The 24,065-nt window shown below is 45.0% G+C and overlaps 1 protein-coding gene across 1 annotated transcript in view; it reads right to left on the reverse strand.

Annotated features, from left to right (window-relative positions):
* The window catches only part of unc5a (unc-5 netrin receptor A), a 140,045-nt gene extending 117,647 nt beyond the window's left edge, over positions 1-22,398 (reverse strand). The window contains exon 1 of the mRNA XM_076292872.1: positions 22,239-22,398. Coding sequence (XP_076148987.1) covers positions 22,239-22,332 — 94 coding nt within the window. The 5' untranslated portion in view covers positions 22,333-22,398. The remainder of the gene's footprint in view (positions 1-22,238) is intronic.
* Positions 22,399-24,065: the final 1,667 nt, after the last annotated feature.

The raw sequence follows: 24,065 nt of genomic DNA on the forward strand, positions 1-24,065 counted from the left end.
GCTTTCATTAAATACTGTACCGTCAAGTAACAGAATAACAGCAATGACCGAACCTGCACTAGTGTAGGCAGTGTGATTCACTACCTAAGAGCAACGGCAGGTATTAGTGGCCAGGTGGAAAGAGAGAGGAAGAGGGAGAGGGAGAGAGAAAGAAGGAGGGGGAAAGAGAGAGAAAGAAAATTAATGAATGAAGGAATGAATAGATGGGTATATGCTAAACATGTGTGAACTGAAAGAGAAACAAATTCTCAAGGCCTCGCTGGAGAGCAGGCTAAATCGTCCCCCATACATTTTAGATGAATGCCAGTGGTAACCAAGGCTGTTTTCCACTGGTCCATTAAATGTATTTAACATGTTCCACATAGACTGATTACGCTGTGCTTCCACATCAACTCTCCCCACATCGATGAACAGATTTCTTTATTCAATTAAACGTGCTGCCCACTGTTCTCATCCTCTGCTCCGCTTACATTTGTTCCTATTCGCAATCCATCCTAATCGTCATCTCAAGAGTGCATGCACGTTGTCGTTAATAATTTCCACATAATGCAATCAATGGTGCCTTCTTTCTTGGCGTTGCCTACAGCAGCCTTGGCCTCCTCTTGTTGATTTCAACTCAGAAGCATCGATTCAGTTATGACAAAAGAGCGAAGAAATCGGCTGTTTCTTAAAATAAAAGAACTGCTGTTCAGGGTGTTGAAGGTATCTTAGCAGGGAAAACAAAACCATTGGTGAATGCAAGCAATGTGTTGCTCTCTGTAAACAACAGTGCCGTTTCTCTTGCTCTCTCTCTCTTATTAACAACGATTTCTCTCCCATGCCAGATTTTTACCTTTATTCACATCTGCCTGTACATTTCCATTGGAAAAAAAAACACCGTAAGAAACACAAATAAAAGAACACCACGACACATAAATGACCCTCTGTATCCTCATGTAGCCTCCAAAGCAACATTAGCCTCTCCATGATGGCTTTCTAATGCTCCCCTTTGAATATTCTCCGAGAGCAATTATGTTTATCTTGATGTCTATCTAGGCTGGCCACGTAGGACCATTTGGTAATTTGATAAGATGAACCTTTAAATTCCCATAGAAAGGAAAAAGGGGGGGGGATCAATGCCTTATCTGTGCCTAGGGAAGGGGTCTCTCTTCCTGATGTTTGCATAATGGTTGAGAGCTAACAAGCTAAATGTCATCTCAGAGACACAAGGAGCCAGCAACCAGTGCATGTTTGATTCATTTAGGAGCAATTACTTCACTGTTCCCTCCAATAAATCAACTAACTCACTCCTGCCCTATAAGGCTCTTCCTGTTTTGATAACGGTGGTGAGATGCTTGTGTGGTGGCTCTGGCGTCTGCTTTCAGTATGGGACTGGCAGCTCTGTTTTGATCTGGGCTTGAGCTCCCCATTTCAGTTGCCCGTCACAGGATGGGGGAGCAGATGTCTGGTATTTAACAGCCACCAAAAAAATAGTCATGAAAGGCTTAGGAGACAGACAGCGACTTTCCTTGACTGTCTGGGGTACTTGTTACGCACGCTCACGGAGACATACACACACACAAACAAACAAATATGTATCAAAACAAAGCTAAAAACACACACAGAGATACATAGATTTGCACTCACACAAACGCACACACACACACACACACACACACACACACACACACACACACAGAAAGCCAACAACAAAACCCACAATTAAGTATTCTCAGGAGACAGGGAGCTGATTGTTCATCTGTGTTTGCAGCACAGAGAATTGAAATCCTTGGCTTGGGATAAGACATCAATCTTCCTCAGTGGGACGCGCAAATAAATCTGATTAGGAGCGGAATCATTTCCCCTTCAGGATTGTTTTATCTGCCCGCTCCATGCCGAAGCACCCGATAACTGGGAAGGCGTTTGGCACAAGTAAAGGTTGATGCTCCACCCTCGGCTCCATCTCCCCCATCCTCTGGCGACACCCAGGAGAAGAGGAAAAAGACCCCCCCACCCCACCCCGCCGCCTTTTATGCCATCGCCACCCCAATGATGGCATTTTTTAGCTGCCAAAGTCCATACTTGTCCCCTAAACTGCCGAGTAACCTTACACACAAAAAGAGGCCTCCACTGTAAAAGCTGAAAAAGAATAGATTAAAAAAAGAAGAAAAAAAGGTGGGGAGCTTTGCGAGGCACGGGAGATTTTCCGTGAATCAAAGCAATGGCTCCCTTTTTTGCATACAAAGTAGAGCTTACTCATAAGCCCAGGTCATCTCATGGTTTTGATCAGATATTACATTACACATGCACATAATAAGCAACTTCCACCCACTGAATACGCGCTGTTTTTCCACCCAACCCAAATCTCGGCTGAGACGGCTGGTATTTACCGGCCTCGCCAGATTCCTTCCGTCAATACATCACGTTTCAAACCACCAGACAAGCCCAGTGACAAAGCAGTCTTTTTAGCCACCAGATAAAGGACTAATTTGCTACCATTTTGCCCAGGGGATGCTTATCTTTGAATTAAAAGAAGGTCAAAAAATGAAAACTGTCTGGAAGCTGATAATAAGATACTGATGGAGTGAAATAAAGCACCTTTATTTATAAAAACAGGAGAGTAATGCCCCTGATCATGTATACTACATATTGCCATTTACCTCCACTGTAGAGAAATGCATCATCACAATAAAGAAGCATAAATAACAGATGAAGGCAATAAACGGGGGAAATGCAGAACTCTGGGCTTATCAGACCCCCCAAAAAATACAAAATGAATAAGAGGCAGAGAAATATTCTCTGCGGTGGGGCTGATAAGGAAGCCTACAGGAGTGACTTCCCACAAAAATAAACAAACAGCAAATCATAAATCAGCACGGGAGCGAACCAAGGCAAACCAGGCTTTTTTGTTGCCCAGATGACTCGGCCCCATCACTACTTTTAGCACTGATCAAAGATGCACCTGCCAGGGGTGCCGTGCGCTCACGCTGGGATCCATTCCTCATGGTGGAGATTTATAGGGTGCCAAATCACAGCTCAGATACGTACACGCACAACACTGTTCTGAAGACGAGCGATGCATTGTGTGTGTGTGTTTTTTTTAACCCTTTAAGGTGTAGGTTTTTGAACATTCTAAGTCCCGCAACAATTGAAGGTTCTAAAATTCTATGTTGAATTCAATGAACCCAGATATTCTTTAGAACGTTCATTTCCCAACATTCCCGTCCCACCGGTGTGACGGTACTCCTTTTAAAAAAAAAAAAAACAATAACAGTTCCTGACTTCAGGAGCTGCATTAGCAAAAGTTGCACACACACAAAAGTCCTGCAAACACATTGGCCTTGAAACAGCACAGACTTCCCGAGAGTTCTCTCTGGCTGTTGGGTGGGTTTTGCTGGAAAGCCATATACAGTATGCATGGATGGATTGAAGAGTTCATTAACACACAGATCCCTCTGGGACAGAGGGCTGATGAAAAGCTGTGAGATTCCCTGCCATTCCACCACTGTGCCCACCGCAAACCCAACTGAAAGAGGACGAGGGTCAATTCAACACAGATTACCATCAATGAAGTGGCTAGCATCAGCTGTCTGTCCCCTCCACTCCCTTTAGGTCTGTGACAGACAGGGACTGGGACCCATCAATGCGGTGCAGTGTGGAGCGGTATGGTGTGGAGTGGTGTGGTGCAGTGTGGTGTGGTGCAGTGTGGTGCGGTGTGGTGCGGTGCGGTGTGTAGCAGAATGGTACGGAGCGGACTGGAGCAGTGTAGTCGGTGTTGAGTGGCAGGTGCGGTGCGGTGTGGTGCGGTGCGGTGTGGTGCGGTGTGGTGTGGTGCGGTGTGGGGCAGATGACGCACATCCCCTTGAGTGCAAGGCATGAGTCAGTAGAACTCACAATAAACCTGCCATTCAAGAACTGCCAGCACCATGCATCACCTAACCACTGAAAAGCATTCCTACAGCATCAACAGAGGAATGGCAATGTGCTGGGCACGGTTAAGAGTCCTAGAGAGAGATGAGAAAGAGAGAGAGAGAGAGATGAAGACATAGAACATATCAAAGACGACAGAACTGCAAGATTCTCCAAATGTTTTTGACAGCAGGGCCCTTCTGATGTAAGTATGCTCTTATGTTTATATACCTTCACTAAACATACAGGCTAATGGCTTCCAGAGATTCCATAACAGAACTTCCAAAGCAATGTCTGCCATTTTCATCCCCCTCAGAGATAGACTCAAGCTAACTCAATAAGAGGCCCGCGGGACTGGGCAGTGGGCCCATACGGGTGCAGTGGCACGTCAGGTGGCCCATGACAAACTGGACAGCAGTCGGAATGTAGCAGGGGAATGTAGCGGGGAGGTGGTGGATTACGTTTATCTAGCCCTAAGCTCATCTTCACACGCTGGACACAAGGGGAGGACACGCCAGGGCCGGGGAAGAGAGGGATGGTGGAGAGAGAGAGAGAGAGAGAGAGAGAGAGAGAGAGAGAGGGAGAGGGAGAGGGAGAGGGAGAGGGAGAGGGAGAGGGAGAGGGAGAGGGAGAGGGAGAGAGAGAGAGAGAGGGAGAGGGAGAGGAAGAGAGAAGAGAGAAGAGAGAAGAGAGAAGAGAGAGAGAGAGAGAGAAAGAGAGAGAGAGAGAGAGAGAGAGAGAGAGGAAGAGAGAAGAGAGAGAGAGAGAGAGAGGGCCATGAGCATTAATGTATCATTTACCATCGTTCACACTATCCTGTGGTGAAGTATGAAAACATAACTGTAATGAAAATACAATCGATTGCCGCCTCTCTGCCCTCAGAACAAATGACGTTCTTTCTCTGCTGGTTAGGAGCGCAATGTTGTCTCGTCACCACAGGGACCACACTTACAGTCAAGCGTGCCACAGGACACGGAGAAGCTCACATCTGAGAAAGGCTCCGAATAGAGGTTTTGTGTTTGTGTGTGTGTGTGTTTGTTTTGCTGGTGTCTTGTCTATTTAACTCCAGCCATAAAGAAAACACTATTTGCCGATATTTCCATGATTTGAATGCCAGCCTCGACACTGCCTGTGACTTTTGGGAAAAGTCAAGCAGCGAGTTTGACAGACACAGACAGGTGACAATGGAAAGCTGTGTTACTGACAGCATTACCGCCCCCCCCCCCCCCCAAATCACCCCCTTCCACCTGCGAGAGAAAGAGAGCTGGCGGTGAAAGGCTATTAGACAATGCCGAGTGGCATGCGTGTTGAGACAAGACAGACGGACGGCCGGCTCCGATAACCATCTCCCCCACGAGTGTTCCTGGCGCATTTCTAAATTAAAGATGGCGAGATACCACCTCGGGGATGGGGCGCCGGAATCCGAGGCTGAGCCTAAGCCGGGAGGGGTGTCATAGAGCGAGAGAGAGAGCGCGTGTGTGTGTGTGTGTGTGTGTGTGTGTGTGTGTGTGTCTCTCTCTCTGTGTGAGTGGGGGGGGGGGGGGGGGGGGGGGTAGTTTTAAGAAGGGCTGTTTATCAGTAACATTTGCCTGCATCTGGAGGAGGTCAAGAGTTTCTGTGATAAAAGTTGTTATTATTCATTAATACCTCCAGTTCTCAATCAGACGCCCCTGCTATGACCACGAGGAAGCGTGTGAAGAAGGCATGAGTTATGCATCATCCGACACCTTGGCTGGGTTTATGTGGAATGGTGCGAGCCTATCATCTGATTCTGCCTATAATTAAATCACAATGCTGTCAATGACATGAGTGTCACACAGACAGACATGCTGTTTGTTGGCATTTCAAAAGAATATTTTCATGTATAATATTAATCTGCTGCCCCCCCCACACACACCCCCCCCCCCCCCCCCACACACACACACACACCCCACCCCACACACACACACTGCAAATACATTGGAGAGGGGAAATAACCCTACAAATAAGCAATTTTACAAATCCAACATGCTGTGCGTAGCAAGCCTTAAGAATGAATACTAAATGATTGTTGCACGGAGACTACCCTGGCAGTGCGGCTGGAGCCAACTCTCCCTGCCTTCCAGTATGGCGCTCAGAAACATAAACACCAGGCTGAGCGGCTCCTACCAGCACGCACACGCAGACAGATGGGACGGAGAAGAAGAACGGGTAAAAAAAAACAACAACATTGCGCGAGGGGAAAGATGGTGCGGGGTGCCGCATTTCAAAAAAACATCTTGAGAAATACATGCAGTGCAGAGAGGGCAGCCAGAGGGAACACTTGTGCTGGATATCACAGGGGCGGAGATAACGAGCTACGCTCCCACTACCAAGGTGCTCTTTTACACAACATATTAAAACTAGACTAGTTAGACGAGGTCGGCTCTCGGAGGAGACGGCCATGGAGACGGGCCTCCTCCGTTTTTGTGGACAGAGGAGGCGCAGTTCTCGGCTGTCGGGCGGCGTCTGGCCCTCTGCCTACGCGTGCGGGGCGGCCCTGACATACCTCGTCACGCTGAGGCAGATGAGATTTGACGCCGGTGGTGAAAGGTATGACCGCATTGCTTTGTATACAGGTCCACATGTTACACGTCTTAAAGACACTGCCCCCCACACACATAAACACAAGTGTACACACACGCACACACCTCTGGCCCTTACGAAGCCGAGTATAGATCTCAGTGCAGGATTAAAAGGGGCCAGTCAACATGTTTCTGACGTTGATGCATGTGTCAGACCGTATTACAAACCTTTTGACCCCAGGGTCTCCACATTTCACTCAATTTGACAACGGAGACGGATAAATACAGAAACATAACCCGGGATGTGTCATCATTGCACCTGAGAGCAGAAATAATACACTCAGCGACTCCGGTCTATTGTTCTCAGGGTCTTACCACTGACAGGAAGTATCGAGACTACAAAACCAATCCAAAAAACATTGGAGAGAACTGTCAAACAGGAACTCTGGTCCTGTCTCTAACCCAGTACTTAAAAAAAAGAGAAAATCACATCTGTAAAAGGATAAAAAGGCAACTGCAACAAATTATTCAGGTGGCTTATGGGAAGTGGTGTACTTTATTAGATGTTTCATGGGTTTGAGTTGAAAGAACCCATCACTGAGAGTCTCCGTAGCGCAGTGTCTTTCCTGAGCACCAGGAGTACTATTTCTGTGTAAAACTCCCACGGTACAGTAAAGCAGATTTCACATTATCAACCGGGGGAAATTTTGACAGTGATAGAATTTCATGCATTAATAAGACACCCTGTCAAGATCCTGTGACAGGAGGATGGCCCATCCCGCACCGATTAAAGCGCATGCGATACCAATTCTGAGGTACCGAAAATATACTTCACTCTCAAGGAAATACCATGGAAACACTATAAATGGATGCAAATAACAAGGATTTTCAAAATGATAGGTAGGGCTGCCGCACAATTGGCTTTTCCAGTATGCTAGTACCACAGTTACTTCTTTTACTGGTAACTTTTGATTCATACATTGGAGCCTCATAAGGTATTCTATTCAGCAAAGTGCATTATTTTCTGACACACGTCACCTGAAAAGAAAATAGGGAGTGACGTTTAACACCTAATCCACATCACATCACTGGATTTGTCTTCTTTTTTCTATTTGCTACACCCATCCCAAACAATAAGATACAGAAGTAGATAGCAACTTTCCTATAATGCCATCAAGGAACAGAAATAGATAGAGCACAATCCCCAAAATGGCATCAATACTACATTACCATAGATGCAATACAATTACACACTACTTGTTAACGGAGAGGCCGTGCTGTGTAATTACTGATCAGTGACTCATAGCATGGACATGTGGAAATGCCCATCACCTCCATGCTGCACAAGCCCTTCACCTAAATAATGTAACAATTGAGGTCATGTATATATATATATATATATATATATATATTATAGATAAGATTATTTATTTAGATATGGTGAGTTTGTAGAATGAAGTCTTACTCTCTCCTGGGCATCAGGGGATTCTCAAACTTTATCAGTTTATGGGTGGGACAGAAGAACAAGTTTCCAAAAACTAAAGAACGGGAACCCAACCCAAGGAAGGAAGGGAGGACAATTACCGGCACTGGTAAAGCCAGGGTTAAACGAGTCTCGTTAATTATTTCAGGAGAGGCCCGGAGGTCCCAGAAGGGTTGAGGGACCCCGGAGAACACCTGCCAGCAAGGTGGACCTGGGTCATTTGATCCACCCGTCTCGTCTTTGAGAGGCCGTGTTCCTTACGGAGGCGACAGATAAAAGGAGCAGAGACACTGCTTATCGGAGTTGCCAGCGTGCACAATGTTCCGACTTTTGTTTTCTTTCACTGGCCATTATTCTCCCGGGCTGGATATAGGTTTCCGAGCTCAATTCACCAGATAAAAGGCGAGCGAAACATACCTCCTTCCCATGAGGCTACAACTATTCCAGGGGATTATCGAACTTCCTTATGGCAAAGAGTTTAAGACTTCATACTGCGCACACAGTCACTCAGACTATACCATATGAATATATCTTATATAAACCAAATAGAAATATTATCACTCATGAAATGACTGGTAAGATTATAGAAATGAAATGCCTAAACAAAAGAGTAAAAATGTTGCCCGTCAAATAAGTATCCAAATCTTCATTAAGAAAGTGATAAATGACATCCAGCTAAAGAATGAAGATATTCTACTTCCTGAAATGAGAGTCTGTGACGTGCATGATGCCCAACGTGAAGCTCTCTCAGGAGGTGCCTCTGTGGGATCCGTGACCATCCATCATTTCTTTCCATGGAAATACAGTTTAATACGCACAGCTGCTCATGACAAAGCACAGTACAGAGTCAACTCCACCAAATGAGCTCATCTTTTAATCCAATTAGCAATGGGTGTAGCATCCATTGTGCAATACAGCATGGGTAACTCATTAGCATTGAACAAGAGTCAACTCAAAGACTGTCTTTCAAAGAGTTATCACTATCCAGGAAAGAGACCTAAAATCAATAATATCAACACAGAGTATGCCATTAATATTACAACACAGTATTAAATATTGATATAATGCATTATGTGTTTAATAATGTTAATGTTATATAATCTAATACTAATGTTGTGTTAAATAATGTATTAAATTGAATATCAACTACCGGTATGTTGTTTTCATAAAACTGGCATATGATACACAGGAGTAAAAGTCATGATCTAAGCATGTGTTTACTATGGTAGGCAGTGCTCTTGCCGTAGCCCATAATCACATCTCATTCTCTCAAGCAGAGGCTAATATTGGCAAAGAGGCTAGAGGCTAATATTGGCAAAGACAAATCTAACTTGTGTCAGTGTTGACCTTGTAGTGTGGCAGTGCTGGACCATATGCAGTATATGCAGCATCTTGATCTTGTTAGTAAATCACCCCCCCCCCCCCCCCCAACACACACACACACCACCACAACCACCCCAAGCCTGCAGCATCCACCACTCCCCCCCCCCACACAAACACACACACACAGACACACAGAGAGACTTTAGAGTGAGCGACGTCGGAGCTCAGCTGTGAGTGAAAAGCCTCCTTAATCGGTGGTGGTGGTGGTGCCTCAGCATGTGCTCGGAGGCCTGGGCCCCGCCACACCTCGCGCCGCTCAGCGCACGTCTGCGGGCGCACACTACAGAAAGGAGGGCACGGACTAATGGGGAGAGGAAGAGCGCGGCGCATGCCTCTCCTGAGATGTGAGCATGTTGTGGGTTTTTTTCCCCCTCCTCTCGTTTCATTCTACCCCTCCCTCCCTCCCTCTCTCCCTCCCTCTCTCCCTCCCTCCCTCCCTCTCTCCCTCCCTCTCTCCCTCCCTCTCTCCCTCCCTCCCTCCCTCCCTCGCTTCACTTGCCACTCTTTTCTTTTCTGTGTGCTCTTAGACGCGCCTCTTTTTTTTTGTTCCGCCCCTCGCCAATTCGGAAATGCCATTAGTCGCTCTGGAGACGGTGATGCGCGGTGACAGCCGCCGACTTCTCTGGTCAAGGGAGCAGCCTCGGGGTATGAGTGTGTCACCAGCCCACCCCCACCCACCCCACCAGCCCCCCAACCCCCTTACGTGCCACTGGCTCCGGTCATAGCTCCCAGGGATCACCTTTGTTCTACGGCTCTCCAAAGGAGGCCGGCTAATTGTGTGTTGGAGGACTGAAGAACACAGACACACACAGAGAGAGAGAGAGAGGGTTGAGAGAGAGAGGTTGGTAAGAGGGTGGTGGGGGGGGGGGGGGGCAGTTCATTTTTTATCTTCAAGTGAGACTCTTGGTGGTCTGTCTGAAGAGCCATCTCGTTTAACGCCGGGTGCACTCATCAAACACACCGAGAGAGAATTCGGGTGAAATTAGGGACAAGGTACTTTCAACTACGGAAGCCCGCTAGCTCTCTCTTCTCCTCTCCTCCTCCTCCTTCTCCCCCTCTCCTCCTCTGTTCTCCATCCTCGTTGCCATGCCGCCCGCATCCTCGTGTCCGTTCTGTGGCTACTGTCACAGAAATTAGGACTGTGTGCAGAATGCGCTCACATAGCAGTAAGATGCCTGGCTAATATGATGAGACAGTAAGGGCGGCCACGGTGAGAGGTGTGAGAGCGTGATAGCCAAGACCTCAGCACTTATACGCCTCTGGGATTGATAAATGTGTTGTCGTCCAGGCCAGTTCTTTCATCAACTCACGCCAGAGGTGCTAATTCTGTTTGGCTTTTAAATGCAGCAGTACTGATGTCTTTGTTTCAGGATAAAAGTCCTTTTACATTTCTCTATATCACTGCACATTCACACGGATCCATCAACTGTTACAAAATATAGACCCAGACGGCTTTACAAACTACTTTGGCCTTTTAAAAGGCGTGTCCAGCGTACCAAAGTAGGAAACGGTGGTTGTTTCACTGCCAGCAGATCCTTTAAAATTAGACTCTGTATTCAGCTTTTTTTAATGCAGACTCTTCCTCCACCCTTGACCTGCATTTAATTAGGTTTAATTAGAAGAAATGATGGAACGTGTTATATGATGGTCTTCGCACGTCAGTTTTAAATCTACCTTTACTGTGAATTTCTTCCGTTCTAATGGCCTCCAAACAAGCCAATTTGGCAGCAAGAAAAATGCTTTTCTTTTCCCCTTTCCCTGTTTTAGGTCGTATTCAGAGAGTGTTGTTTGGGTCCTATTTTGCGAGTGAAGAGGATGCTTGTAACAACGGATTTAAAACGGACTTGTCGAGACACAGGAGACAAATTATACTCCAATCAGCTTCTCTCTATGCCTCTTAGTGCCTTTGCGACATGATGCACAAGGAAAGCTAATGTGTGCCATTGATTACGGTAATAAAATCTGAAAGGTAAGACAGGCTTGTTAAGGGAACGCTAGAGCTCACAGAGGCAGGACAAAAAGGCCTTCGGCAAGGAGGGTGAGGGGGATGCGAGGGGGATGGGAGGGGTGGATCTTATGCCGGTTACCCGGCGAAGGGAGTGGAGTCGCTTTTGTATGTGACACTGGTCTTACATTTCCTCCGTTGCTCCTTTGTACTGATGTTCAGGAACAAATCCCTTCTCTAAATCTGGGGAGGGAGCTGGGGACTGAATTTTCAAAAGCACGGGCCTCCCGGAGCCTTTACGGGGCGAGGGAACACTTTAGAATGATTACAGCTGCCATTCCATTCCTTTGATATGCTTTCAATTAAGAAACAATTAAGAATTGTATTATACTTTCAGGAGTGTCTGATGTATGAGGGCATTGAGATGGTCTTCTGCAGGACCAAATGTGCGGTCTTGGGAGCCATTGATCGTCCCTTCCCAGTATGTATTTTTAACTAAGTAGATCCACTTGACATTGGCAGCTAAAGTACACATATTAATATCACCATGCAAGACTAATGTAAACATACAACTTATCAATTTAAAAACAGCTGATTTCTTTTGTGTTCTAAAATAACAATGCACCAATTTCATTACCATAAACCAAACAGTAACGATATACAAGGTCATCGTTCACATGAGTTGAACAACACAGCCAGTCGACACAGTGAAGAAGGGAAAAAAGGGATAATTTCCTGTCCAACAGTTATGCTAAACTGAACATTTAGAGCTAAAATTCGACCCAAGATCACGATGGTGAGATGTGATGAAGTGATTCAGCCGATAACCCCAGCTCCGAAGTCTCACTTGAGTAACTGGGTGGCCCTTGTTTTCCACTCCGTCTGATTGTTGTTTTGCCAGGACACCTTTAGCGAGAGCCACACGAGCGTCCCTCCCATCACCAGCGTGAGTCAGGACCACACAGCCGCCACCGCTAGCTCCCGCCGAGCCCGTCCTTTTTATGAGGCCTGGCAAACAGACGCATGACTCATCAGCCAGTCGGTGGACCACCTTCTGAAAAGAGCACCGCAGAACACGCTGACGAAAATAGAAAGATTTGTGAACATTTGGTGGGAGTTCACACTAATAATGTGAACTTAGCATTCAAAACACAACTCCATCTCCGGGGCATACGCTGAGGGTAAACAGCGACTGTTTTAAGCACGGTCAGATTCATTCTCTCCTCGGTCAGCTGAAGTGGTTTACAGTTCGCACCGGCGGGCAAGATCATGTACCTGCCTTTTTGTTGAAGCCCAGCCCTCCATCCAATACCTATTAATATTGCACGAAAGCTGGCCGGCTTACACTGATCGAGATTCAGCAGAACAATACCGATACCACTCGAGGTGCACATACAGGATGTCTTTCAACCTGTCTGAAGCCCAGTGAGTAATAAAGGGGATGGCGCATTGAATTTTGAGGCAGAGTCTTCATGTCGGGCTTCTCGCTTCACTGGACCTTTTTTATGATATCAAGGATACGACCCAGCTCCTGCTGCTGAGGCGAGAGATTTGAAATAAAAAAAGAAATAAAAAAGCTTTGTTTACAGCCAGACTAGAGAGTCGCTCATAAAAAACCCAACAAGTTCATGTTAAAGTCCTCTTAACCTGTGGCTCGGCGATGGAGCAGATTAAGAGCTCCTGTTCTGTGTGTGTGTGTGTGTGTGTGTCGAAGGATCGGAGAGTGCAGCATGTGCGTTTAGTCACACCATGACACACAACACACTGCGCTGGTGACGACAGCAGCATGAACCTTCAGCACCCAGAGCCTCAGAGGGCCAAACCTGACGACTATAATCAGCAAAACACATGGAAGAATCTATACACATGCCCTTCGGCATCAATCTTCAGTGCCATTTAGCATCAAGACGGTACACTGTTAGTCAAAAAACAACTACAAGAGTCATGATCCTACCCAATCAACAACTAAAAGAGTCATGATCCTACCCAATCAACAACTAAAAGAGTCATGATCCTACCCAATCAACAACGTCACACAGTGCACACAGTGCACCTGGCCCATACTGGCAATGTTAGGCATCCTTCGCTGTATTAGAAGTCAATGTATTTTAAAGGTTACAGTTACATTGTGTTGCTGACTGATCCTTACTGAGAAATATTGTTGTAAACTCATGTCCCTGAGACTCAGTCTAGATTGTGAGGCAACTAGTGTGTGTGTAAGGAGTTCAAATCATGGGTCTATATCACCTGAAGCATTTGCTACATTGCGTAACATTTGGAATAGCATCGACCATCATTACTAGAGAATTCATGGCTGATTTACTGGCGACACCTCTCCAAGATGAGACGTGTGACTAGTACCCTCTTTCCGAGGGAAATCAAATCGCACAACGCTTGCAAGGATAGCGGTTATCTCGGAGCTCTACATCATAACAATGCTGGGGCCCCTGGGACACAGTCATAAGAAGTGTCAGAGGCAAGCTGAGCATAAGAAGTGTCAGAGGCAAGTCCTTCTGAGCCATTTTCCAACACAGAGCAACATGAACTAAAAACATATCTGACATTTGCTTTCGCTCCGAGCAAACATCTCAATGGAGGGCATGTTGAATTCAGCTGTGCGGCCTAAACAGTAGCCTACATACAAAAAAAAAAAAACGCTAAAAATACACAGTGCAAAAACCAGTCAGAGGTGAAGAAGCAACAGTAATGTCGAGTGTATTAACTCGATGGCGCATCCTCTCTCTATGTGATCTTTTCAACCAACGGGGTCAACAGATGTCAGTTGATTCAATTCCCAAATGAATCAACATTTCTAAAAATGGCGAGGGATGTGAACGCAGAGCCATCATGATCATTTGTAAAAAGAGAAACAACTGACTATTCAGTAATACATTGCATAGGAGTTTGACTGCTAATACGGACACTGAGGACAGAGCGAAATATGACTGATTTTGAGCACTCATCAAGCAAATATCAAGATAGATATCTAAATCAAGAGATCATACTATAATTCATTCCAGTGTTTCCCATACATTGACTTATTTGTGGCGGCCCACCACAGTATTAACATTGACCACCACACAATGAGTTTCCTGGTTGTACTAAATTGTGCTTAAATCTGGTTAGAATCAACACCACACTTAATTCTGCAAACCTACCACCACAAATATAATTTAATTCTGTGGGAAACACTGCAGTCTTTGGATATTGTGAATATAAATTATGTGTATTCTACTTTCACCAGCATGCCATATACAACAAGTTATCAAAAGCAAAAAAACCAATCCTTTCATAATGGGCTTCAGAGGCAGAGACTCTATTATTTCCTTGTGTGACTGTAGTGCTCCGCGTGTTGTCCTTGCCCAGAAACAGGGCTGTTTTGCCTTGTTGAAATCGCATAATTAGCATGCTCTGGAAAACTTTTTCAGCAGGCTAAAGCCAAGCACTCCACAATGACAAAACCTGGCGTTGGATAGCATTTGTTAGAAGGAATAAAAGAAGCACACATGCTCCTAGCGCACAATGCATTACCTTGAGCGCTGAATGGGTGGTTATGTTTCTCAAGTGATAATAGAACATGTTTTCTCTTGCTGCTGGTAGAGCATGTTGCTGGAAGCATCAAGGCCACGAGTCCCATTCCTGACTCACCGCACCACTGTGCACCTTCCTTCAATCTGAAATCTCATTGAAGGCCTCATCATAAGGCCTTATTTGACCAGAGAAGCAGCAGCCAGTCAACAGAATATCTGGGTCTCACAAATGTAAATATGCACCATCTGCAGCATATTATTCCTCATTGTATAACACACCCATCATTCAACTACACTGTGCTGGGATGCAGCACCCCCATAACCCTAAGCACAAGGGCCACATTCAACAGTCTGATAGGAAACACACTCACACCAGGGCTTTTTTGGGGGAGGGAGGGGGGGGGGGATTTTACCCCACTGTCCCCCATTACCCCCTCCCCTCATCCCCCCTGCTTCACTACTCACCCAAACCTCCCTTGCCAATCCAGGTCACTGCCACCATTGTGGCTGGTGCACCCCGAGGCTTGGACTTGACTGACAGACAAACCTGCTAAACACACTGCTACCAATCCCATGACCAGTACGTCTGTGCGAGGCAGACATCAGGACTTGACATGTGCGTCCTTCAGCACACAGCCTGCATTACCCGAGGCCATAATGGCTGCTTTGATCTCATTTTGTATAGGAACCTGAATATTTAATACAATCCCGATGGCATTCCAATGATTTAATGTATTTGAGCAATACAAATGGTATGGTAAGACAAATGGATGGTATTCCTACAATTTAATGCAATCGAGCAATACAAGACTGTAGTGTTTACATTCACTACCAACCAGATCACCATGACTGCAATGCAGTAATTGAACACAGGTCATGAATATAAAAATGTCATCAACTCTTCTCCCTGCACTTGAATAATAAAAAAAAAAAATTTCAAAGCAGAAGCATTGATTATCTATCGATTATAGCAAAACTGTAATTACATAAACATCAGAATCATCTGTGATTCTGGACTGGATCTATGCAGCGCTAAAGGTCAATTTCATCATGTAAACCACTCAATACCACAAGGTCCTTTGCAATTGCATGAATGGGCAGTGAGGTCATGAGCAAAGTCATTTGGTCTTTCTGTCAACTAATTGGCATGAGGGGAGTCTGACTGGCTGTATCACAATGCAGCGGCTACTGCTAGAACAGGGCTTCATCATAATTCACCATTACAGAACTCTGCCAACAATCCAATTGATCATTTCTGCCGTAATGGTTGTTAGATGTTGTGAAATGTCCATCTGAATTCACATGAATCTATTTTATCAGCATTTATTCTGCAGCATTTAAAATAGAGAAATGACTCACTATGCTTTAGGGAAAAAAAACTAGTAGCGTTTCCTTACAAAGATCAACACATAATTGCAAAACAAACAAGATACTCTATAATAACACTTTCCCTTCTTCCTATTTCTGTAATGGCAGGACATTTCATTTTCTCTCTTTCTTTAACCCTTGGGAGTGGGGCCTGTGTGGAGGGTAGATGGCGATGTTGACTCAGTTGAATTGCTGGCCCTGGGCGCCCGGACGCATGAACATAATGACGAAAGGTCAGCAGGCTCTCTCTCCCTGTCAACAAAATCACTTCAGCCGGACAAGCCCTGGCAGTGGCTCAAGCCAACAGCCACACAAATACCCTTGCCATGACGGTAGCAACACCACCTCTGGCCTGCCTAAGGTGGTCTCCAAATTAATCACACGCAAACATACACACACACACACACACGTACGGCGCGTGCGTACACAAAACACACACACACACACACACACGATTGAAATAGCAGCCCTAAGTCCTGAATAACAATACGTCATGCAGTGTCACTCTCCAGTTAGAATAGCCCTGCGGTATTTATGGTGGCAGGTACAGTACAGTGCTCCTTTAGGAATAAACCTGATACTACACAAAACCAGTGGAACCACACTGGTAGAAATTCATCTGAGGTGGCCAACTATTGGTTTGTTTGACAAAGCCATTATTGAACATGGAGGCCGTATGGCTGCTTGCAAAAGATGAATAATCAACACGGTGGATGGTGAGACTGCAAATCAATGATGGATGAAACCCGCCACACGGTCTTTGATCCCTTGAGCAGACATGTGTACTACTTAGCAACTCCTCCCTTTTGAAATGATGGGATGGCAGCAGGGGCCACAGCCAATTGGAGATTCGCCGGTTGTTATGCCGCTCCCTAGTGGCAATCCTATGGAGTAAGCCCTGCTCCAGTCGGCACGGCGAATACAAATAATAATCGCTCTGGCAACAACTTGGACAAACACTGGGGCTGCGAAAGGACCCACAGGACAGCCATAATAAGCCAGCACTGAACCCCTCTGGGGTAGCACGTGCCTCTTTGTCATTGACCCATGGCCAATTAAACAGTTAGAGGCTTATTGATCACCAGAGGACAAGGAAGCCTCCCCAAACCTCAAAAATGGTCCGGGTGCGAGAGAGACAGATGTGCTTCTATACACATCACTGGGGAAGAAACCACAAAGAGTCACTCACAATCATTCTCACTTTGTCAAGAAAGCTCTCCCAGAAGAGTACAATTTGTTAAAGTGGAAAAAAGAGATTCAAAAAAGAAACAAAAGGGAAACAGTGTCTAAAAAAAAAGCCTACTTAGGAGGAACAGAAGTCACCTGGCACAGTGCATATTTTGAGTAGCGAAGCAGATGGCTCATCACCATAGGGTCCAGATCTTAAGGAGACCTTTTGGACAGCGATGGCAAGTCAAGCAGAGCATCAGCATCAAGCCAAAAGGCACCCTGGGAGAGCGAGGGTTTGAACTCCCCAGGTAGCTGACCCTAGGGCTTTTCGATGACTGCTGCTCTTGACGATGTGCTGAGAAGGCCCGGGCCGGCCACTCGCAGCGGCGCAGGGAGAGGAGTGCACACTCAAGGTCAGCAGAAAGGGTCGAGCCGCTCCGGTCAGCAACGCCGCCTTGGGAGGGAGCAGATGATTAGCCTCTCCGGCGAGCAGAGCGATGCAGATCTTGGGGGCTCGACAGACTGATCTTGTCTCCCTTCTTCTTGAAGGGCGTTTTTTTGCAAGACGGTTTGCCAGTGGGAGCAGGCGTCAAAAGAGCGAGACACACAGAACGACAGAGTGAGACAAAAAGATGGAGAGAGAGAGAGAGAGAAAAAAAACAGAAAGAGAGAGAACTACTCTGCTGGGACCTTAGCCCCCGCCATAGGCAAAGCCCCAATCCCCTGCAACTATTCACCTTTCTCAACCACCTGAATCATGAAAACTGTGTAATTGAGGCAAAAGGGCACATTTTGACAGAGATTTAGTGGCATTGCAGAGCTTTCTTTTCCCGACTGCATAAAATAACCCCCCTTCCCCAAGAGGTTCCCACATTGTCATCCTCACTGGCCCAGTCCTCTTCCTCTCCCGATCCCCCTCTCTTCCTCTCCTGCTCTGCCCCTCTCCCTCTCTTTCCATCCCTTTTTCATGCCCTCCCTCTCTCTCTCCATCCCTCACCATCCCTCTCTACTTTCACAGGAGCTATTTGCATTTGACGGGCAAGCTGTGGACATATTAAGCTTGCTGGAGATAAGAAGCACACACATTTGTCATCAAATGGAGCGTAGTCCCGCGAATCATTTAGAGTTGACCGGAGTTGACTTGCACTGTTTACCTTTTCTTCATTTATGCTGATGCAGTGTACGTCCAACCATTAATCACTCACTAGAGCTGGTTTCATCCAGCATCGCAATACATCATCCATTTCATGAAGGAATTTTTAAAAAATAGCTCATTAATAAATAGTAAAGTGAAAGAAATCAATGTAACACCTTATGTACCATTCTAAAATATGCTATTTGTTTATAACAATGAGAAAGTAATGCATTGGCGTGGGTCAAAGCACAACACATTAGTGCTAATTTTCTACCTGCAGCAATCAAATCCAATTCTAAGCACTAAAAAAAAACCCTACAAAACAATTCCATTGGGATACTCGGAAAAGCAACATCAGTTTAATTCTCCATCTTTTTACAAAGCACAATTTACCCATTACTGGATATTTCCTGCTCTGGTAACATCATGCTAATTCACAGGGCTAGTGTCGAGGGGTACAAAAATAAATTATTATATGGTAAATTCCTTTCCTGCGATCACTGAGGAAGTATTCTCTTTGCATGCATCATTGGAAATTCTCAGTTCTCACTTGGGGGGGATCCAAATCCTTTTTTCCCCTATAAAATTAACATTACCATGTGAAAGACCTTACCCCACTAATATTGTACATACTGATCATTTGCAATGCATTAGCTTCGGGACAGAGAGGAAGTGGATTAAAATGTGTGTGACTGAGAGACTTGTACAGCCAATATATTATGCTAATCGTGCTACCTTCCTCCATATGTATATCTCATTGCTATAACGCAGGCAATGTGCGGGGAAGATGGAACAGGGTTGACCTAAATGCACGCCATCACAAAGGAACATCTAAATGACCGTCTGCGTTTTGCTGAGATGGCATGCTTTGCCCTTTTCAGAGATAGTGGTGACACTGTGGTTGACGTGAATAAGACATCATCATCATCATACAGAAGATTTCATGTTTGGATCAGTGTGTGTGTGTGTGTGTTTGAGTGTGTGAGTGAGAGAGAGAAAGAGAGAGAAGAAAGTGAGAGATAGTAACTGTACTGTAGCTTTGCATTTGACATTAGCCATCTTGGAACTCCTCTCGCTCAACAGCTAGAAAACGGACCAGAGAGGAAAAGGAAAACAGGCCTGTAGTCTGGCGCTTGGTGCCAAGGATGGGGAGCGGTGTGATGTGGATGATTGCATGACTTATCTCCATCTTCTGAAGGACACAAGATACTCGCAGACAGGCACATTTTCCCCACAATACTCCCGTCAAGGGATTTCAAGCTCACACACGCGCGCACACACAGAGAGAGAGAGAGAGAGAGAGAGAGAGAGAGAGAGAGAGAGACACCCAGAGTCTGCCATCCTCTTTTGTCTGAATGGAAATCTCTGTTGTTGAAGCTCCTACTGATCTCCCAGAACACACAGCAGCGATAGAAAGTGGCCGACTTTGCCGTTTCCCATAGCCACTAATGTAGATTGACAGGTCTGGCTTTAGTTTTGACTGAATTACGAGGAGAGGACAAGCCGAGACTTTGATATTGACAAACGCTAAGTCAGCCCTTTCCCACTCTCCGTGCCGGAGGCCTCGTGTGATCTCCGACAAGCCCGTCTGCGGCCCTCGTGTTGTTGGAAGCACCTCTGAAATTATCTCAGAATCCAAACTGTGGACCACCCAACCTCAGACACGACGCATCCTCTTACATCCTGGCTTTAATCTTCACGCTGGGACTTAATTGAGTTTGTATAAAATCCCCTTACAACAACAAAAAAAAAGAGGCAAAAAGCATAATTAATGTCCCTTACACGACTCAGTAACTATGACAGGGTGGAAACTAGTTTTTGCATAAGGCCTTGTATTCAGAGGAGAGGGGAAAAAAACTCCTCTTTAAACCAACGTCTGAAACAGCCTTGTAAATATCACCGCACTGTTATTTACTTAGTCTGAAATATGATGTCCCTGGAGCATGCCTGTTTATTTCATCTTAATTTATTCATAATTATTCCCTAATTAATGCGGCTGAAAAGCCCTCTTAATTCATCATTGCGTGTATTTTTGAGTGTCCTGGAGCAAGAGCAGCAATTACACAACTTTTAACATGTTAGCCTTCTGTCCATACTGTGGGAAGCCATCAGGAAACAAGCACAATGGAAATGAAGTGTGAAATCCTGACAAACTGTTCTAGCCACACTCACCAGCCAGACTCCAGCTGTGCTTCTCCCTGGCCATAATAGGAGCTTGCGACCCAGACTTTCTAAGAACAATAGGTTCCAATAAGCAAGTAACTGCGTGTACATTTCCGCAGAAGGGATGTTGGTACAATATATAGCAAAGGCAACTTGGTGAATTGAAAGATTTGTCCCCCCCCCCCAAAGACTTCTATTTGATCAGAAATCTGAGTCCAAATCCAGATGACCAGATGTTCAAAGGCAATTTCATCACTCCCCCCTTGAGTTCATACATTTAATTCTATCAGTAAAACATTCATGGACCCCATTGGGTTGTAGTGTTAGTAGACCCAACTGAGTGAAATATTGTATGATGTTAAAAGAGAATGGAACAAAATAGTGGATATTTCAAAATCACTACATGCAGGTGTAAGCCTAACACCTGCATGTTAATGTTTATTTACATAATATAATGTTACATTATTATTATTTTGTTCATGTTGATGAACAATAACTTTGTCACTTGAGTGATGAAAAAACAACTTTACTTTAATCCTACATGGTAACCATATAATAAGCGGCATTGTTGTAAAGGAAATAATCAGGCGCACTATGGGCTTATAAAAATTACAACATATGGATCATCCCACTAGCGACACCCTCCAATATTTCACAGTGCACTAGGCTGTGAACGCAACTCTCCTCCTTTGAATTTCGGTTTATAACGTTTGAATTGATTTCCATGAGACGTGATGTCTCCGACCACTGATGATTCAGTGACCTAACTCATCAGCATTAGTAGGCTAGCGACCGACTCAGTAAAAGCCGTCAGAATACTGCAAATGCAGTAGGCTACCAGAGCTAAAGGGTGTTGGAAACGTGACATCGGCTTTCCAACGCTCAGTGTAACACATTCGCAAGGAGGGGAGTAGTCTACTGTATGTCTGTTCCCATAACGCAGTAATAACTTAAACAGTCCTTTTCAACCATGCAATTTACCATACGACGAGAGATCCTTGCCTATAGTGAACTGCACGTTAACTGACATGAACAAGTGCGTTAGTTATTCGGTGATAAGAGGGATGTTCTGCCTCCGTTGCCACGTAGGTTAGCCTAATGTCCGTGCACCTCCGAGGACACTACGAGCGAGGAGACACGGTCTCACTTACACATGTAGCCTAGGCTACTATCACTGAAAGTTGATCACATGCGGTCGCTTCTCCCGAAAGAATAACAGTTATGATTAGGCAGCTAAAATGTTTGCGAGAAAGGGCAATTTTGCTACTTTCGTGAGTGAAAACAGACGGTGTTATCGGTCATAAAGCTGGAACTCATGTGATGGGCTGTAAGATGCGAGTTCAGTCACAGCGAACTCCCTTAGGTAAACGCAGTGTAGGCTATAGGCTTACCGTAGCCGCAGATAACTGACAGTTCAGTCTATAATTTACCCTAATAAAAATGACTTTCTGAACTCACAGTCCCGTTAAATGTTAGACTGCGCGGTTTGATGTTGGCACACTCAGTGACTCATTGGCATCTCCATGGAAATAACACACGTGCGAAGGAGACAAAGAGAGAGAAGTGAAGGTCTTCCTTATATCTTAAGGTGAACCACAGCAAAACAAAACAAAATTCACGTTTAACTTACCAATGCAGGTAAATCCGATGGAAAGGATCCAGCTGTATGCGAGCATTACTCTGAATCTCCAACGGACAAAGGGACCCAGGTGTAACGACATCATGTTTTATCACCTTGCGTTTAAGTTTGAATAACAGCAATCAGCAAAAATGGGTCTAATAATTGCGTCGTCTGTCCAAATGTTAATTCTGGCGCTCTAAACGCCGTTATAAACGCCACTGCATCAAAGTCCTCCCCTCAACAAATCTCCTCTTCCTGTACCATAGCCATTAGTATCCCCGCCGTGCGTCTTCGTTGCTCAGAAACAACGCATCACAGGTGTGGTAAATAAAGGAAGAATTGCAGTGCCCACTACTCTCAGCTTCCCGGCTGCGAGTCGTACTGCACTGAGCGTAGTGGTGGTGTAGCATAAAAATGCTGGCCGCTCTGTCCTTGTTTGCTTTCCAAACCGCGTGTGAAACAATACCAGCCTTAGACAGAAAATCGTGTAAACTAGTGTTAGAGAGAGAACATCTGCTTGTATGGCAATGCAGAAGCGAGGGAGATGAGAAGGAAAAGCAGAGCGGGGCGTCAAAACCAGGAGTGGATTAGTCTCGTGGACTGGAGTACTACACTTTTATTTCCTGTTTCCCCCCCCTTAAAGATCAAGACAAGTGTATAAGAAATAGACTATAATTCAGGCGTCCATGGCAACCTAGCTGGGATATGTTTGAGTGACGGCGCGCCTTTAAAAAATCGGTTAGAATTGATCTGTGGCAGGTTTAGCCCCTGGATATTTTGGCAATAGGCAAGGAGCTTTGGCAAATATCACTTAAAGGTCACGTATTTTCTCTAGCCATATACTTATCATTTTGTAATTGATTGTGCACCAGTAAAGATGTAGAGATTTATAGAGTTGCCTTATATTGACTTTCAGCTAGTTTTTGGTCAAAGGCAGACATTTTCTGTTAATCAAACGAACAGAAACATTAAGTTAGTGTAACAATTATGGATGATACATCAACATGAACAAATTGAACATAGTCTAGAAGTAAAATATGTTTAAATTAGTTTATTTGGAATAGCCATACCTTTGTCAGCTGTAAGCAACAAAATTGAATGCACACTGTTAAAAACTGTAACTAGAGGTGTCTGCCATTCTTTCCAAACACAGTGAAGGCAGAAGTAGGCTGCAGATAACAACAAGACCATTAGGAAAAAGAACAAAACAAGTTTTTATTTTTTTATTTTTTTTAACAGAAAGACTTTGCCTAATCAGACTCCGGCAGTAGGCTACTCATGCAATGTCGTGTCAAAAAGAAGTATACCTCCAACAAAACAAACCTAAGACACAGAAAAATTAGTCATTCCTCTTTAAGACTTGATCTTTTCATGAAACTAAATAAAATCCTCTTCAACAGTACCCTAGTTTGGTAGGGCCCTGAACACCAATCTAGTTCTAACAACACCATCTAAAATGGATATCAAATGTAATGAGTCATTTGCAATTAATATTTTCCATATTTCTGAAGTGGAAATGAAGTTTAATTACCATGTACTGTATAGCTGTTCTATATTCTCTTCTCTGTGTATGTGTGTGTGTGTGTGTGTGTGTGTGTGAGAGAGAGAGAGAGAAAGAGACTGTGTGTGAGAGAGAAAGAAAGAGAGAGAGAGTGTGTGTGCATGTGTGTGTGTGCATGTGCTGGAGTAATTTTGAGTAACTCCAAATGTAAATAACATTCTCCTCTCTATTAGAGTACCCGATTATGTGTGCAGTACTCCTTAGAGACTTGGGGTCAGTTTTCATTTAATGGTGGTTGTGTGTGTGTGTGTGTGTGTGAGAGAGAGAGAGAGAGA

The sequence above is a fragment of the Alosa pseudoharengus genome, unplaced genomic scaffold, assembly GCF_046254945.1.
Source record: "Alosa pseudoharengus isolate Yale_2024_CS ecotype anadromous, Long Island Sound unplaced genomic scaffold, YU_APseudo_1.1 YU_APseudo_1.1_scf_19, whole genome shotgun sequence".
Classification (NCBI taxonomy): domain Eukaryota; kingdom Metazoa; phylum Chordata; class Actinopteri; order Clupeiformes; family Clupeidae; genus Alosa; species Alosa pseudoharengus.